Source organism: Chiloscyllium punctatum, chromosome 36 (genome assembly GCF_047496795.1).
Source record: "Chiloscyllium punctatum isolate Juve2018m chromosome 36, sChiPun1.3, whole genome shotgun sequence".
In the NCBI taxonomy this organism is placed as follows: Eukaryota; Metazoa; Chordata; class Chondrichthyes; order Orectolobiformes; family Hemiscylliidae; genus Chiloscyllium; species Chiloscyllium punctatum.
The window spans coordinates 23,879,130-23,896,822 of NC_092774.1; the positions used below are offsets into that span (position 1 = coordinate 23,879,130).

Here is a 17,693-nt window from a genome sequence, read left to right on the forward strand (position 1 = left end):
GTAGTGCACCCAGTTGTAGGAGATTTGTGGTGGGTATAAGTGGCACATGTCTCCTATCATGGGAATTCTGGAAAATATAAAAGGGCTGTTAAAAGTACTTCAACCTTGGGAACACTGGGTCTTGTGGAAGCAGGGCATTTGACAAACCTTTTCAGAGAAATTTCCTCCAACTGGTGGACTATAGACAGTTTTCCCACAGAACATTACACAGATATTAAGAATGTTACCTTCTGTAAAACATTTTCCTGAAAAATGCAGAAGAATTCAACTTGCTAATGTGAAACAAATGTTGGAGAGTAAGGAAACTGCCAAGATCAAAAGGCTGACGAATGTCAACATTTATCAGATTGTTTTGGGAACAGAAAAACCTGCACTGGAGACACCATGAAGAGGGTTGTCTCATACCTGTTCCTTCAATTAGTTTTGTATGTCTTAATTGTTAAGTCATACCTAGCACATGGATAGATGGCTATGGTTTGTGGAGGTCAGTCATCTCGGCTTCAGGACAACTCTGCAGGAGTTCATAGGCCAAACCATCTTCATCAATGACCTTCCTCCATCATAAGTTCAGAAGTTGAGATGTTGCAATAATTGCAGATGTGCAGCACTATAAACAACTCCTCATAAACTGAAGCAGTTCAGTTTGAAATGCTACAAGATCTTAACCATATCCAATGGGCTGATGAGTGGCAAGTAACATGAATGCCACGCAAATGTCACACAATGACTCATCCTCAAAAGAGATAATCTGACCACTGACCTGTGATATCAACAATGTTACTGTCATTAAATATCCCACAATCAACATCCTTGGGGTCTACCATTGAACAGAAACTCAACTAGATGAACCATATAAACACAGTGGCTACAAGAGCAGGTCAGAGGCCAGAAATACTGCAGTGAGTAACTCACCTCCTGACTCTCCAAAACGTGTTCCAATTTCTACAAGCCACAAGTCAGCAGTGTAATCGAATACTCCCCACTAGCTTGGATGGGGTTGCAGCTTCAACTGTATTTGAAACGCTTCATACCATCTAGGTCAATGTTGCCTGCTTGATTGGTACCATATCCACTGTTCAGAAGCAGTAGTGTTTAGTATCTACAAGAGGCACTGCAAAAATTTACCAAAGCACCTTACAAATTGCCTTTCAAACTAACAACCACTTCCATCTAGAAGGACCAGGAAAACAGGTACAGGGGAACACAACCTCTTGCAAGTACTCCTCTAAGCCACTCACTATCTTGACTTGGAAATGTATTACTGTTCCTTCAGTGTCACTGGTCCAAATCCTGGAATTCCTTCCCTCAAGACATTGTGGGTCACTGTACAGGATGTGGACTGCAAAGGTTCACGAAGGCAGCTCACCATCACATTCTCAAGGAGTACCAAATGCTGGCCAGCCAGCGACGCCCATGTACCAGAAGTAGATTTTAATAAATTATTGAAACAGCGGGTTGGAATCTGCAAACTAAAGAAAATCGACGTTAAGAAGGGTCAGATGGAGAGCATTGATTCGGTGCTTATTTGAGAACAGATCAAGAGCGATTATACTGACACTGACTTGGAACTAGAGTTTAGAGTTAAACACCTGCAGTGTTGCACTCAATGCATAAATCTAAAATCGCTGAAAGAATTGCCTCTGACGTGTACTTCATTAACACATGAATAGGACAATTAAGAAGGCATATGGGATACTAGATTTCATGACATTCATGGCGCCTTCAATTCCCATGATCCCATGCGATCGAGAAACCTCTCTATGGGGCCCTGGCAGTGCGCATGTGTGCGGTGAGTGTGAGCGAAATGGCGCCGGCGGCTGAAGGAACAAGAACAGAAATCGCTGGAAACGCTGAGCAGGTCCGGCAGCGCCTGTCGAGAGAAATCGAAGAGACGTTTTGGGTCCAGTGATCCTTCTTCAGAACAGGGTGAGACAGGGTAGGATTGGAAACCGCGGGAGGAGGGAGACTGGGGAGTTTATAAACTCCTCGGGGGAGGCCTGAGGCCGTGAATAAAACCTCCCCAGGCCCACTTCACCACCGGAGGAGCTCTCGTGTTGCCCGGGCAACGGGGCGCCATCATTGTAAGGATAAGGCGCATGTTGACTTGGGGCAGGGAGCGCGGGCGGCCATCTTGGTGAGGGCACCATCAGCCGTCATTTCCGGGAGGGAAATGACAGTTGGTGTCATTCAACTAGAATTTCCTCATTTCACTCAGAGAGACCTGTCCCTGAGCTTGGTCTGTGTGTCCTTCAGACAGGAAAAGGGAGTGGGAGGGAGAGAGAGAGATCTAGAATGACACGAAGGCGGACTGTGAATTTGAGGTGAATGAATCTGATCATTTGTGGCGCTGGGTACTTCCAAGATCGCAGTGGCCAGGAGAGCATTGATGTGTTGATGTTATTTTCAGTTTGTAGACAGGAGAAAAGAGAACGCCAGGAGTGGAGGAAAGACATGATGAAGATAGATTTGAAATTCAATACAGGAGGAGGGTTAACTTGAGCCAGCACTGGCCCATATCCCTTCAAACCCTTCCTATTCATATACCCACCCAGATGCCTTTTAAATGTTGGAATTACACTAGCCTCCTCCACATCCTCCAGCAGCTCATTCCATACACTTACCACTCTCTGCATGAAAAAGTTGCCCCTTCGTTCTCCTTTAAATCTTTTCCCTCTCATCCTAAACCTATGTTCTGTAGTTATCGACTCCCCCATCCCAGAGAGAAGACTTTGTCTATTTATTCGATCAGTGCACCTCATCATTTTATAAACCTTTATAAAGTCACCCCTTAGTGTTCGACTCTCCACGGAAAACCGCCGCACTGTTTAACTTCTCCCTATAACTCAAATCCCTCAACCCTGGCATCATCCTTGTAAATCTTTTCTGAACCCTTTCAAGTTTCATACATCCTTCTGATTGGAAGGAGACCAGAATTACATGCAATATTCCAAAAGTGACGGAAGCAATGTCATGTACAGCTGCAACATGACCTCCCAACTCCTGTACTCAATACTCTGACCGATAAAGGAAAGCATACCAAACACCTTCTTCACTATCCTATCTATCTGCAACTCTACTTTCAAGAAGCTATGAACCTGCACTCCAAGGTCACTTTGTTCAGCAACACTCCGTAGGACCTTACCATTAAATAGTTCTGCTAAGATGAGCCCAAGGTTTGGCAATTATATGACCTCTGACCATAGTTTGGGGTGTGGGTTACCAGCACCGGGATTTGGAAACTTTTAATCCCATCAATTGCCCCAACACCATTTCCCCACAACTACTCATTTCCTTCAGTTCTCCTCTCAGTGGACCATGTGTTCCCCAACATTTTGGGGATGTTACCTGTGTCCTCCTTTGTGATGATAGAAGCAACATATGTGGTTAGTTGGTCTGCCATCTCTTTGTTCCACATGAGAACTTTGCCTGTTCTCATTGTTATTGTTTTCTCTAATTTTTTTTCTCTTCACATACCCCATTTTCCCCTTTTGATCAATCCTTTTGTTGAAACCTGAACTGCTCGCAGTCTTCAGATCTGGTACTTTATTTTTAGCCAATTTGTACGCCACTCCTTTGGATCTCGTCCTATCCATCACGTCCCTTGTTAGCCGTGGCTGTGCCACCTTCTGTGTTTTATTTTTTCAGACAGGAATGGACAACTGTTGCAGTTCCTCCAGGTGCTCTTTAAATGTTTGTCATTTCTTTCAATCATGTTCCCTCATTTGTTGTGGCCTGTTTGTGCCTTTGCCATTGTAATTTCCTTGCTTTAGATATAAGTCCCCAGTCTCAGAATCACCTCTGTTCCTCTCCATTTTAATGGAAAGTTCTCTTACTTGGTTCTTCACTCTTCTGCAAGAGACCTCTTACAGCTACAATTCCAATTATTCCCTTCTCACGAAGAAATTAATATTTTGGAATTAAATTGCCATTGTTCAGCAGAACCATAGCCACTTTTGGAATGTTGTGAGCTGTTCTGGTCTCAGTCCTATCAGAAGGATGTTGTGAAACTTGAAAGGGTTCAGAAAGAATTTACAAGGATGTTGCCAGGGTTGGAGGGTTTGAGTGATAGGGAGAGGCCAAGCAGACTGGGGCTGTTTCCCCCTTGTGCGCTGGAGGCTGAAGTTGATAAAATCATGAGGCATGGATAGGGTAAATAGTCAAGGTCTTTTCCTTGAGATGGAATACTCCAGAATGTAAGGGTAATAGGTTAAGGGTGGGGTGGGGAAGGGAAGGTTTAAAAGGGACATAAGGGGCAACTTTTTCATTCAGAGGGTGGTGTGTGTAAGGAACAAGCTGCTACAGGAAGTGGTGGGGGCTGGTACAATCACAACATTTAAAAGGCATATGGATGGGTATATGAATAGGAAGGGGTTATAGGAGTATAGGCCAAGTGCTGGCAAATAGGCCGAGATTGATTCTGGATATCTGGTCGGCATGTTCACTTTCTCTCTGGTGTCGGTGTCAGTACCTTGATGTCTCGTTTTCTCCCCCTTCCTGGGGACGTTAACCATTTCATGTCTCATTGTTCGTCAAGAAGCTGCATTGCAGGTTCACCCTGAATTGACGGTTTTTGCTTCCCAAAATCAGATCTGCTCACTCTCAGCAGTATTCCAGTGTTGGGAAAGAAACTAACTTTCAGGTGGAGCTATCCAAAATTCAGAGAGATGTCAGTCTTGACATTTTTGCTTTTCTGCCCCTGTAAGATCCTGAATCAGCACCTTCAGGAGAATTAGAGTGGAGTGAGAACAGAGGGGGAGTGAGAGTGGGATGATGCTTTCAATTTTGTGGAATAACAAAAGAAAAGAACGTTCTGCAGAAAGTAGAGTTGCTTGTTCTGAATTTCTACCCTGCACTGACAGTGATGACTTTTGTAATTTTTTTTTACAGAGTATTTGAAGATCTGAAGACAGAAGTTTCAAAATCAACAGACGAAGGGCTTATGCTTGAATCATCGACTCTCCTGCTCTTTGGATGCTGCCTGACCTGCTGTGCTTTTCCAGCACTGCACTTTTCAACACTGAGTGTCCAGTGTCTGCAGTCCTCACTTTGATGTCAATGTCTGACAGTCACTCAATCCATTGGGAACACAACAATTTTCGACTGTGATTCTGTGAGAAGGAGCAAAGCTTTTTGGTTCCTGCTTCTATATGTTTTCAGAATCAGTGGGACTGGATGAGAGACCGTATGGTTGCAGTGCACTGAGTGTGGAGCCAGAAATAGTTATATGACCTGGAAAGAGGAATTCAAGGCAAGGAGGGGCTCTACACATGTTTGTGCGCAGCTGAAGTTTTGGCTATGGAGAAACCTGAGGGATCCTGCCCCGTAGAGAAACCATGTAAGTGTGGTGACTGTGGGAAAAGTTTCCATTTCCCGTCTGCCCTGGAGACTCATCGGCGCACTCACACCGGGGAGAGGCCGTTCCCCTGCACAGAGTGTGGTAAGGCCTTCAGCAATTCCTCTGACCTGCTGAAGCACCAACGGGTCCACACAGGCGAGAGACCCTTCAGCTGTCCCAAATGCGGGAAGAGCTTTATCCAGGCCTCCAGTCTGCTGACCCACCAGCAGGTCCACACCGGGGAAAGGCCGTTCCTTTGCACCAAATGCAGGAAGGCCTTCAGCAATTCCTCAGCCCTGCTGAGGCATCAGCGGGTACACACTGAGGAGAGGCCCTTCAGCTGCCCTGAGTGTGGGAAGGTATTTAGCAATTCCTCCGCCCGGCTGAGGCACCAGCGGGTCCACACGGGGGAGAGGCCCTTCAGCTGCCCCGAGTGCGGGAAAGCCTTCAGCAATTCCTCCGACAGGCTCAAGCACCAGCGGGTCCACACGGGGGAGAAGCCCTTCAGCTGCCCTGAGTGTGGGAAGGGCTTTACACAGGCCTCCACCCTGCTGGCCCACCAGCGGGTCCACACTGGGGAGTGGCCATTCACCTGCTCTCAGTGTGGGAAGGGATTCACCCGCTCTTCCCACCTGCAGAGGCACCAGCGAGTTCACATGCCATGACAGGGGGATTGAAGGAGCAATGGCAGAGTCCCATTATTGACTGGACCCCTGGGTTTGAATCCTGACGTGGCAGATGGCGGAATTGGAATTCGGTCAGAAGTCTGGAGTTCGGAATCTAACGATGAAACCATTTTTGGGGGTGGGGGCAGGGGAACCCCCATCTGATTCACTCATGTCCTTTTTAGGAAAGGAAACTGCCGTGTGGGAAAGGGTTCATTCAGTCGTCCCATCCTTTACCCGGGCTGGCCTACATGTGACTCCAGACCCACAGCAGTGTGGTCGACTCCCCCACCTGCGGAAATGAACAGGGAGAAACTTACTTGGACACAGGGTCTGGGTTGAAATTGCTGAGTGAGGCAATACTTCCTACGGGTTAAGGCTGTACCAAGGATCCAATTCCAAAGGGATAACTTGGTGCTGATTAATAGTAAAGAAAGTTGGGGGTGGGGGGACTGTGTACTCTTTGACCTTGAGCTGTTTTTTTTTTAAAAAGCTACTTTTTCTACGCCTTTTTGCTGGGGGGATCTGAAGCTGTCATAAAGTTGGGTCTTGATAAAGGTTACCTGAACTTACCGCTGGGCTCAGACTTTCATTGAAAGCTTTGAGCTCCAAGAGGTTTTTGTTTTAAAGCTGCTCATTTCTTTCAGCTTCCTGCGCTAAGTTTCCAATGTCATGTATCAGATGGAGCAGTGAATGAGTAGCTAGTATCGTTAGAAATTGTAAATTTGTCATGAGTGCAGGTCCTGCATCATTTCCTCGGCATTGTAAAGTTTCCTGGCAGCACCGGGAGGTTGGGGCTGCCTTCACTCGAAACGATGGGGAGGAGCCAGAGATGGACTGGGTTGGATCAAGTTCAAAAATCACACATCAGGTTATAGTGGTTTATTTGGAACCACTAGCTTTCGGAGAGCTGCTCCTTCATCAGGAAGCTGTGGAGCAGGATCATAAGACAGAATTTATAGCAAAAGATCACAGTATAGTGCAACTGATCGGATATATTGAACAAACCTAGATTGTTGTGAAGTCTTTTGTCTTTTAGAATAGGTTGCAAATTTTAGTTCATTAATGTGTAAATCCCAGAAAGTCTTTGAAGTCAGATTCTCGAGATGACTGAAGGTTTTATATAAATAGGTTTCATCTCAGTTCAGACAACAATGAAATGTGTGAGGTTTGAGTCTGTCTGTATCCCAATCTTGAATCAGACTGGTTCTATTTCCAAAGGAGGAATTTACAAATATTACATGTATCAACTGCCTGCAGGTTGTGTGCTTTTTGATCAAAATTGAATGTATCTGCAAATGCAAATTCACCCCATAGACCTGTGTGTGCATGCATGAGAGAGTGTGTGTGCATGAGAGCGCGTGTGTCTGTTTGCGTAGGTGCTAATGTCTCCTCTGAAACGGTGAGGTGCTTCTATTGTCCTGTCCTGGGAGCAATGCTCTTGCTGGTGCCTCTCTGTCTGACCTGTCCTTTGTGTGGCTTTGATACTGCTGGGTTGTGAAACTGTCCTCAGGGCTTTGGGATAGCTGTGGTATTCTGTCATTGTTCGTGGGTACTTGAGGTGTACAGGTATTCCCTTGTCTGCAAGTGCTGTCTAGTTTCACTTGTCAGCCTGCTTGGTCCCTGCTAAGGCATTCTGGGTGTTTTGGTACAGTTTGGCCAATTTTGCTTTTGTGGGCCTATTGTGGGTTGCCAGGGTGGCAGATCTTTTCCCACATACAATTACCAGGAATACTTGGAATCCTGAGAAGGATTTAAGTGAATCCTCGAGAGATGTTGTATCCCTTGGACTATTCCCAGCAAGTGAATGAACTATCAAGACTCTTGTAAAGATTCGTGGGAACTCTTGCAGGGATTTAAAGAAAACTAGATTTACAATTTAAGGCCATACATCCCATTCTGCTAAGTTACACCAGTTAATTGGTCATTTTTATTTGTTTTAAAATGTGAAATCTGAATGAAGAGTTCTTCCAGTTAATCACTGGGTATTCAAATTTCTCTTCAGAATTAAAGATCATAACAAAACTGGGTGTCTTTGTGGGATGTAGTATGTGCTTGGTAAAATTTGGATGCGCAATATTTCAAAGTGAATTTTATCGTGTTAAGTACTAAGACTTTCTGGAGAGGAAAGATTTGCCCTTGTGTGTTTTGCAACACTTAATCAAGGTCAGTTCAATAGAATACGCAGACAAGTTGATGCTAGTGTTGAGAGCTATGGCAAACTATCAGAAATAATGCAGGCAGTAGCACGACAATTAGGGTTAGAAAGTTAGCTAAAAAAATTATGAAAACAGGGTGGAAAGTTTTGTCAGCTTTTCTTAAAAATAGTTAACAAAATAAGTGTTGGTTCTGCAGAAAATGCGTCTGGGGATTCAGTAACAGAGGATAAAGAGATGGCAGATGAATTGAAAAGAGTTTGAATCTGACTTCGCTTGAGAGGATACAAGTTACACCCTAGAACTAGCTGTAAATCAGGAATTGAAAGGGAGGGAGGAACTGAAGAAAATTACAATCCCCAGGGAACTAGAACTGAGTAAACTGTTGGAACTCCGAGCTGATAAGTCCCGGGTATTTGAAGGAATTCATCCTAGACTCTTAAAGAGAAATTAGGGCGTGAAATAAGACCATAAGACATAGGAGTGGAAGTAAGGCCATTCGGCCTATCGAGTCCACTCCGCCATTCAATCATGGCTAATAGGCATTTCAACTCCACTTCCCCGCATTTCTCCCCGTAATAGTTAATGTATTGGTTTTAATTTTCCAAACCTCATTAGTTTCAGGGGTGTTTTTTTTTTTAGATTGGACAAATCCTTTCTTCAAAAAGGGAGACCATTTAACTTAACATATGTAATGGGGAAAATGTTCAAAGCTATTATCAAAGATATTATGACAGAGCACTTGTATAAGTTCAAGGTAATCAGGCAGCGTGAATGTGTTTTTGTCAAAGGGAAATAATGTTGTAATAACTTTTTGAAGAACGGCCTGTCCGCACTGCGACTGAGCTGATGAACCTCCAGAGCCCCCAAGGGATGGAATCCCTTCCCTCAGTCCCCACATTTCCCCAAATTCTCCGCAGTTCTGGTGTCCTTTTGGTTCTGTGTTTCCGATGAACAATTGAAACTGGGATCACACTCAGGAAACGTGTACAGTCACTCCCTCCTGCGAATAGTGTAATGTTTCTTCAGTCTGTGTAACTGGTTAAAGCGCTGCCCAAAGTCAGCTCACAGGGAGACTCTCTCAACAAGGGGAGAAGACATCCAAAAGTTGAGCAGCGAGACAAAATGCAAAACCAATAAAATATCGAACCACAGAGAAAAAATATTGTGGCTCTCCCCCTTTTTTTCCTATTGGCATTTGAACACTTAAAATCTGTTAGTAACACCAGCATCCCGATAGAGTGTACAGCGCATGTTTGCCGGTGTCAGCAACGTCGTGCGCATGCTCAGCGGGTGTCAGCAAAATACTGGGCATGCTCATCGCAGTTCGCACAAAAAAGGCGCGTGATCTTCTTTTGATTGACCAATAGGGAGTACTGGAGGACCGGAAGGAGTCTAGTCCTCCTGCTAATCAGAGACACCCCATTGTCTGAATGCGGAAGTTGGACCAGGAGTTTCTGAAAATGGTGCTGCTCCTGTTTCTCTGAATGAAGATTGAGCTTCACCCCAGACTGCAATCTCCTTCCTCTGTCCAACATCTGTGAGTACGGCACTCTCTTTTCTCACCACCTTTTCCATTTTTTTTCATTCTGGGGTTCAGTTGTTGACTTGCAGCAACTGAAAGGAAAGGGAGTGAATCGGGGTGGGGACAGACTCTGGAAACGTTGCTCCACGTCTGTGTCGCAATTGGCAAAATAGACAGGCAGGAGGCTGGAAGAACAGAAGAAGCCAGGTAGCATCAGGAGGTGGAGAAGTCGACGTTTCAGGTGTAACCCTTCTTCAGGATTGGGGATGGGTGCAGATAAAGGGTGTCCTGGGGGCAGGGTGGTGAAGTGGGGACAGGTGAAAGGTCTGTCCTGGTGAGTGACAAGGAGGAGTGGAAATGAGGGGGGAGGGGCTGAGAAGGGAGTCGTGGTGGTGGGGAGGAAGAGATGGGAAGTGAGGTTATTTGAGACTGGAGAACTTAATGTTGAGTCCGCTGGGCTATAGGCTGCCCAGGCGGAAGTGGAGTCGCAGGTAGACAGGATAGTGAAGAATGTGTTTGCTATGCTTTCCTTCATTGGTCAGAGCATTGTGTACAGGCATTGGGAGATCATGTTGTGGCTGTAACTTGGTAAGGCAACTTTTGGAATAGTCCGTCCAGTTCTGGTCTCCCTGCTTTCGGAAAGAACTTGTGAGACTTTGAGAGGGGTCGGAAAAGATTTGTGAGGATGTTGCTAGACTTGGAGGGTTTGACCTACAGGGAAAGGCTGAGTAGATCCAGGATATTTTCCCTGGAGCATTGGAGGCTGAGGAGCAGCCTTATAGAGGTTTATAACTGGCATGGATAGAGTGAATATCCAAGGTCTTTTCCCCAAGGTAGGAGAGTCCAAAACTATAGGGCATATGTTTGAGGTGAGAGGGGAATGATTTAAAAGGGCCCTGAGGGTCAACTTTTTCACACAGAGGGTTGTGGATGTATGGAATGAGCTGCCAGAGGAAGTGGTGGGGCTGGTACAATTATATTTAAAATGCATCTGGCTGGGTACATGAATAGGAATGGTTTAGAACCATAAGAGCCACAAGCTGGCAAATGGGACTAGATTAATTTCGGATATCTGTTTGGCACAGACGAGTTTGACCAAAGGGTCTGTTTCCGTGCTGTATGACTAATTGTCTTCGGTGAAAGCAGAAGTGTGGTTGTGAAGACTGGAGGCTGGGAGCAGAAGAAGTTACAATGAAATATTTAATTTATGAGAGAACAACTGAGTGAGTGTGGACATTTGGGATTTTGGTGGAAAGTGGGAATTCATTGCACTGTGGGGATCAAGCCCTCCCTATCCAGTCATTTCAGCTGGTGGATGAGACTCGGCAGTTCATGCAGGCAGTCAATCCAGATAATATTTTATAAATTCCTGCTTTGGAAATAGAAACAGTCTGAGTCAAGACTGAGATACAGGCAAACTCTGACCTCATACCTTTAATGCATTGTCTGAGCTGAGATGCCATCTTTTGTTGTAAAGCCTTATGTTATCTTGAGAGGGGGCCTTACAGGAAGTTCTGGGATTTACATATTAATGATACCTGCAATCCATTCTAAACGATGAAAGACTGAACAATCCCGATTTGTTCAATATATCATTTCAGTGGCAGGACACAAATGTCTTTCCATAAATTCTGTGCCTTATGGTCTTATTCTCCACAACCACCTGATGAAGGAGCAGTGCTCCGAACGATTGTTCTTCCAAATAAACCTGTTGGACTATAACCCGCGTTTGTGTGATTTTTAACTGTGCCCAGGTTAGGGTGGATTGATCACGCTAAATTATGCATAGTGCCCAGGGATGTGCAGGTGAGGGTGGATTGGCCGTGCTAAAGTACCCATCATGCCCAAGGAGGTGCAGGTTTGTGTGGGTTAGCCGTGCTAACTTACACATAGTGTCCAGGGATGTGCAAGGTAGGGTGGATTGGCCAAGGGATATGGGCCAAGTGCTGGCAAATGGGACTAAATTGATTTACAATATCTGGTCAGCATAGACGATTTGGACCAAAAGGTCTGTTACTGTGCGGTATATCTTAATGACTCTGGCTTTCTACTAACGTTTGCCACATCTCTTCTGTTCAGTTTCTCTCTAGTGTCTGTGTTAATACCTTGATGTATCTGGTTATTCCTCAAGATGCATTCCCGATTCATCCTGAATTGACACATTTTGTTTTGCTTCCCAAAATCAGACCTGCTCACTCTCAGCAGCATCCCACTGTTGTGAAAGATATTAACTTTCAGGTGGAGTTATCCAATATATATTTCTTGACGTTTTTGCTGTTCTGATCTTGAATCAGCACCTTCAGGAGAATTACTTAAAGCGGAGTGAGAACAGAGGAGGGGGAGGGGAGAGAGAGAGAGAAAGAAAGAGAGAAGGATGTTGCTTTCAATTTTGTGGAATAACGAAAGAAAAGAATGCTCTCAGAAAGTAGAATAGCTTGTTCTGAATTTCTACCCTGCACTGACAGTGTTGACTTTTGTAATGTCTTTTTCTAGAGTATTTGAAGATCCGAAGACAGAAGTTTCAAAATGAACAGATGAAGGCCTTATGCCCGAAATGTTGACTCTCCTGCTCCTTGGATGCTGCCTGACCTGTTGTGCTTTTCCAGCGCCGCACTTTTCAACACTGACTCTCCCGCGTCTGCGGTCCTCACTTTCACATCAATATCTGACAGTCACTCAATCGATTGGGACAGCCACAATTTTTGATTACAATTCTGTGAGAAGGAGCAAAGCTTTTTGGTTCCTATTTCAGTACGTTTTCATTATCAGTGGGACTGGATGAGAGACCCTACTGTTGCTGCGCACTGAGTGTGGAGCCTGAAACTGTTTTCCGGCCTGGAAAGAGGAATTCACAGCAGGGAGGGGCAGTACACGCATTTGCTTGTGGCTGAAGCTTTGGACATGGAGAAACCGTGGAAGTGTGGTAACTGTGGGAAAGGCTTCCGTACTCCGTCTGACCTGGAGATTCATCGGCGCATCCACATAGGGGAGAGGGCGTTCTCCTGTCCCAAGTGCGGGAAGGGCTTTACCCAGGTCTCTGCCCTGCTTAGGCACCAGCGGATCCATACGGGAGAGAAGCCTTTCACCAGCCCTGAGTGTGGGAAGGCCTTCAGCGATTCATCCTCCCTCCTGACCCACCAGTGAGTCCATACGGGAGAGAGGCCCTTCAGCTGTCCCGAGTGCGGGAAGGCCTTCAGCTATTCCTATTCCCTGCTGAGGCACCAGCGGGTCCACATGGGGGAGAGGCCCTTCTGCTGTCCCAAGTGCGGGAAGGCCTTCAGCGATTCCTCCTCCCTGCTGACTCACCGGCGAATCCATACGGGGGAGAGGCCCTTCAGCTGCCCTGAGTGTGGGAAGGCTTTCACCCGCTCCTCCCACCTCCGGTGCCACCAGCGATTTCACGTGCCATCGCAGGGGGACTGACAAAGGGACTGCCGAGTGCCGTTATCGACTGGACTCTCAACCCAGTTCTGGGATCTGTTGGGTTTGAATACTACCGCGGCAGATGGCGGAATTGGAATACGGTCAGAATCTAAAGATGAAACGATTTTTTGTTTGTGGGGGGGAGGGGAGAGAAAACCCCAATCTGATTCACTCACGCCCGTTTTAGGGAAGGAAACTGCCGTTGTGGGAAAGGATTCACTCAGTCGTCCCAGCTGCATCCTTTACCCGGACTGGCCTACTCGTGACTCCAGACTCACAGCAGTCTGTTTCACTTCCCACTCCCCCCGTTCCTGGCCCCACACGTTTAGGCTGTACCAAGGATCCAATTACAAAGGGACAACTCTGTGCTGACTGATAGTAAAGAAAGTGGGGGGAGGGGGAGTGTGTGCGCTTTGACCTTGAGCTGTTTAAAAAGCAGCTACTTTCTCTACATCTTTTTGCGGGGGAGGATCTGAAGCTGTAACAAAGTTGGGTCACAATAAAGATTACCTGAACTTACTGCTGGGCTCAGACTCTCATTGAAAGCTTTGAGTTCCAGATGGTTTTTTGTTTTAAAGCTGCTCATTTCTTCCAGCCTCCTGTACTAAGTTTCTAATGTCGTGTATCAGATGGAGCAGTGAATGAGTAGCGAGTATTGTTAGAAATTGTAAATTTTTAAGGAGTACAGGTACTGCATCGTTTCATCAACATTGTAAAGGTTACTGGGAGGTGTGGGCTGTGTTCACTCGAAACTCTTATCTTTAAAATTGAGAATAGCTAAAATGATGTATTCAGAAACATCATTGAAGTCTAAATGCATTTCAATTTTTTAAAAAGAGCTGCTGAAATCTTTCTGAAAATTGCACTGGAATATTTGCAGTTAGGCCACAGCTCAGGACAGGCTGTACCGCCGCTCCCTCACCACCAGATGCCTAGAGAAAGAATGCTTCATCTTCTGCCTCGGAACACTTCAACTCCAGGGCATCAATGTGGACTTCAACAGTTTCCTCATTTCCCTTTCCCCCACCTCACCCTAGTTCTAAACTTCCAGCTCAGTAACTGTCCCCATGACTTGTCCGGACTTGTCCTATCTGCCTATCTCCTTTTCCACCTATCCACTCCACCCTCTCCTCCTTGACCTATCACCTTCATCCCCTCCCCCACTCACCCATTGTACTCTATGCTACTCTCTCCCCACCCTCACCCTCCTCTACCTTATCTCTCCACGCTTCAGGCTCACTGCCTTTATTCCTGATGAAGGGCTTTTGCCCGAAACGTCGATTTCGAAGCTACTTGGATGCTGCCTGAACTGCTGTGCTCTTCCAGCACCACTAATCCAGAAGATTTAAGGGGTGAATGACTTTTTCCTCATTTTGGAAATTGGTTTCAACTATGTAGACATAGTCATAGAGTTGTAGAGCTGGAAACAAACCCTTCAGTCCATATCTTAAATGAATCTAGTGACCCATTTGCCAGCATTTGGCTTATGTTCATTTGTACCCTTCCTATTCATATCCCAATCCAGATGCCTTTTAAATGTTGTAATTATACCAGCCTCCACCACTTCTGCTGGCAGTTCATTCCATACACGCACCACCCTCTGCGTGAAAATGTTGCCCGCCAGGTCCCTTTCCCCACTCACCTTCAACCTATGCCCCTTTAGTACTGGACTCCCCTACCTGGGGAAAGACCTTGGGTATTCACCCTATCCATGCCCCTTACAAATGTCTATAATTTTAAGGAGGAGAAAATGAGGACTGCAAATGCCAGACATCATTTTCCACACCGCCCCCCCAACTTTATCCCAGTCCCAGGCCTTCAACTCAGCACCGCCCTCTTGACCTTTTCCATCAACTTTTCAATCTATCAGCTCCACCCACTTCTATGGTTTTCCAGCACCCCCCACTCAGCATTACTTTAAGGTAATTGGAGGAAGGTTTCGGGGGAGATGTCAGAGTAGGTTCTCTACTCAGATAGTGGTGTCTGTGTGAAATACACTGTCAACAGTGGTTGTAGAGTCAGATACATTAGGGACATTTAATGGACTCTTGGATAGGTACATGAAAGTTAGTACAATAAATGGTATGTAGGTCAGTCTGATCTTAGAGTAGGATAAAGGGCCGGTACTGCATCGAGTGCCAAAGGGCCTGTACTGTGCTATATACCTAAGTAGAGTCAAAAGTTTTGTTTTATCAGCAGTACAGTCAGGTCTGAGCAAACAAGGACATGCAGGTCACACTGCGCTTAGACAGAGTGAGGCATACAGAGTTACAGCTGCACAGGAGGTGCGCAGAAGCAACATTAGAGTTCACATTGGAGAGCTCCATTCAGCAGTCTAATAATAGCAGGGAAGAAGCTATTCTTGAACCTGTTGGTACATGTGTTCAAGCTTCTGTATCTTCTGCCTGGCAGAAGATGGTGCAGGAGATCATTCCCGGGGTGGGAGGGGTCCTTGAGGTTGGTAGCCTTTCCATGACAACGAGAAGTGTAGATGGATTTCATGGGTGGGAGGTTGGCTTCTGTGATGGACTGTGCTGTGCACACAACCTTCTGTAGTTTCTTCCGGTCCTGGGCAGAGCAGTTGCCGTAGCAGGGCGTAATGCACCCAGATTCAATGCTTTCTGTCGTGCATCTGTAAATGTTGGTGAGTGTCATTATGGACATGCCGAATTTGTTGAGCATCTTGAGGAAGAAAAGATGTTGTTGTGCCTTCTTGACCATTGCATGGGTAGGTTTAGATATTTCGCCACTCCTTTCTCATTCTTACTAACTCCTTTACTTGATGCAGTCACAGTCAGTTTCATATCTTGTGCTAATCTCTTTTGAAGGTCTTCTTCAGAAGGATAAAATATTATGAGGGGCAAAGGTAGTGTACATACATAATATGAAATCTTTAAACTTGAATTCGTTTTAAAGAGCAGAACAACGTATTTATGGTAAAAATGGGTAAACTTAACAGGTTTTATGAAGGCTGAGAGTGGGGAGTATGTGGAGATGCATGTTAAAACAAGACCGAGTCTGCATAGCTTTGACAACAGGAGGTCATGTCTGACAAATCTATTAGGATTCTTTTGAGCAGGTAATGAGTAAGTTAGACAAAGGGAGAGCCAGTGGACGTGAGCGATTTGAATTTCCAGAAGGCCTTTGACAAGGTGCCGTGCAGGAGGCTGCGAAGTAAGATAAGACTCACTGGTGTAGGAGCAAGGTACTGGCACGGATAGAGGATTGGCTGACTGGCAGAAGGCAAAGTGTTGGCATAAAGGGGTCTTTGGAGTTCCAAAGGGGTCCATGCTGAGAATGCTTGGACAGTCCAGGAGAATGGTCAGAGAAGGGGCAGATGGAATACAATGTGGTAAAGTCTGAGGTTATGCACTTTGGTGGGAAGACCAGAAACAGAGACTGTTTTCAAAATGGGAAAGGCTTCGGAAATGTGAAACAGAAAGGGATTGGGGAATCCCAGCTCAGGATTCCCAGGGGGAGGATTGGACCATTCATTTGGGGTGGTGTGGAAAGGATCGTACCATTGAGACTTGGGAGGTTGTACCCTTAATGGCTGTGGGGGAGTAAAGGATTATACCATTCAGAGAGAGACGATTGCATCATTCGAAGGTGGAGGATGTGGAAGAGGTAAAGGGGAGGATTGTACCATTCACATCACGGGGTGTGGATTGTACCATTCACAGGAAGAATTATTTATTTTTATTTTTCAGAATTTCCAGGATACAGGACATATGCCAATTTTCCCCACCAGAAATCGACAAACTGGGTGCACTAAGAAAATCTAGCAGGAAGATTATCAGTAAAAAGTTCTAGTTTCGGTCATAGCAATTCTAGACTTACAGAGTCACATTGCAAAGAAACAGACACTTCAGTTCAACTCATCCATGCCGACCAGATGTTCCAATCTGGCCCAGTCCCAAGTTCCAGCATTTGCTCCATATTCCTCTAAATCCGAACTATTCATCTAGACACCTTTTAAATGTTGTAATTGTACCCACCTCCACCACTACCTCTGGCTGCTCATTCCATACACGCTCTACCTTCTGCGTGAAAACGTTGCCCCTTAGTTCCTTTTTAAATCTTTCCCCCTCTCATCTTAAACTTATACCTTCTAGTTTTGGACTCCTCCATCTTGGAGGGAAAAGACCTTGGCTATTTGCCCTATCCGTGATTTTCATGATTGTATAAACCTCTCAGGTCACCCCTCAGCCGCCTCCACTCCAGGGAGAACAGCCTCAGCCTAGTCAACTTCTCCCGATAGCTCAAATCCTCCAACCCTGGCAACATCCTTGTAAATCTTTTCTGAACCCTTTCAAGTTTCACAACATCCTTCCAAGAGTAAGGATGCCGGAATTGTACACTTATTCCAAAAGTGGCCTCAACATACTCTTATACAGCCACAACATGACCTCTCAAATCCTATACTCAATACTCTGACCAATAAAGGAAAGTATACCAAACACCTTCTTCACTATCCTATCTACCTGCAACTCCACTTTCAAGGAATTGTGAAACTGCACTCCATGGTTTCTTTGTTCAACAACACTTCCTAGAACCTTACCATTAAGTGTAGATGTGCTGCTCTGATT

At 45.6% G+C, this 17,693-nt stretch overlaps 1 protein-coding gene across 1 annotated transcript; it reads left to right on the forward strand.

Moving 5' to 3' along the window:
- The first annotated feature begins 1,804 nt into the window (after positions 1 to 1,804).
- On the forward strand, positions 1,805 to 7,910 carry LOC140460038 (uncharacterized). The gene is made up of 2 exons (XM_072554445.1): positions 1,805 to 1,900; positions 5,386 to 7,910. The coding sequence occupies exons 1-2, from the start codon at positions 1,805 to 1,807 to the stop codon at positions 5,998 to 6,000; spliced, it is 711 nt and encodes a 236-aa protein (XP_072410546.1). The 3' UTR covers positions 6,001 to 7,910.
- The last annotated feature ends 9,783 nt before the right edge of the window (positions 7,911 to 17,693 follow it).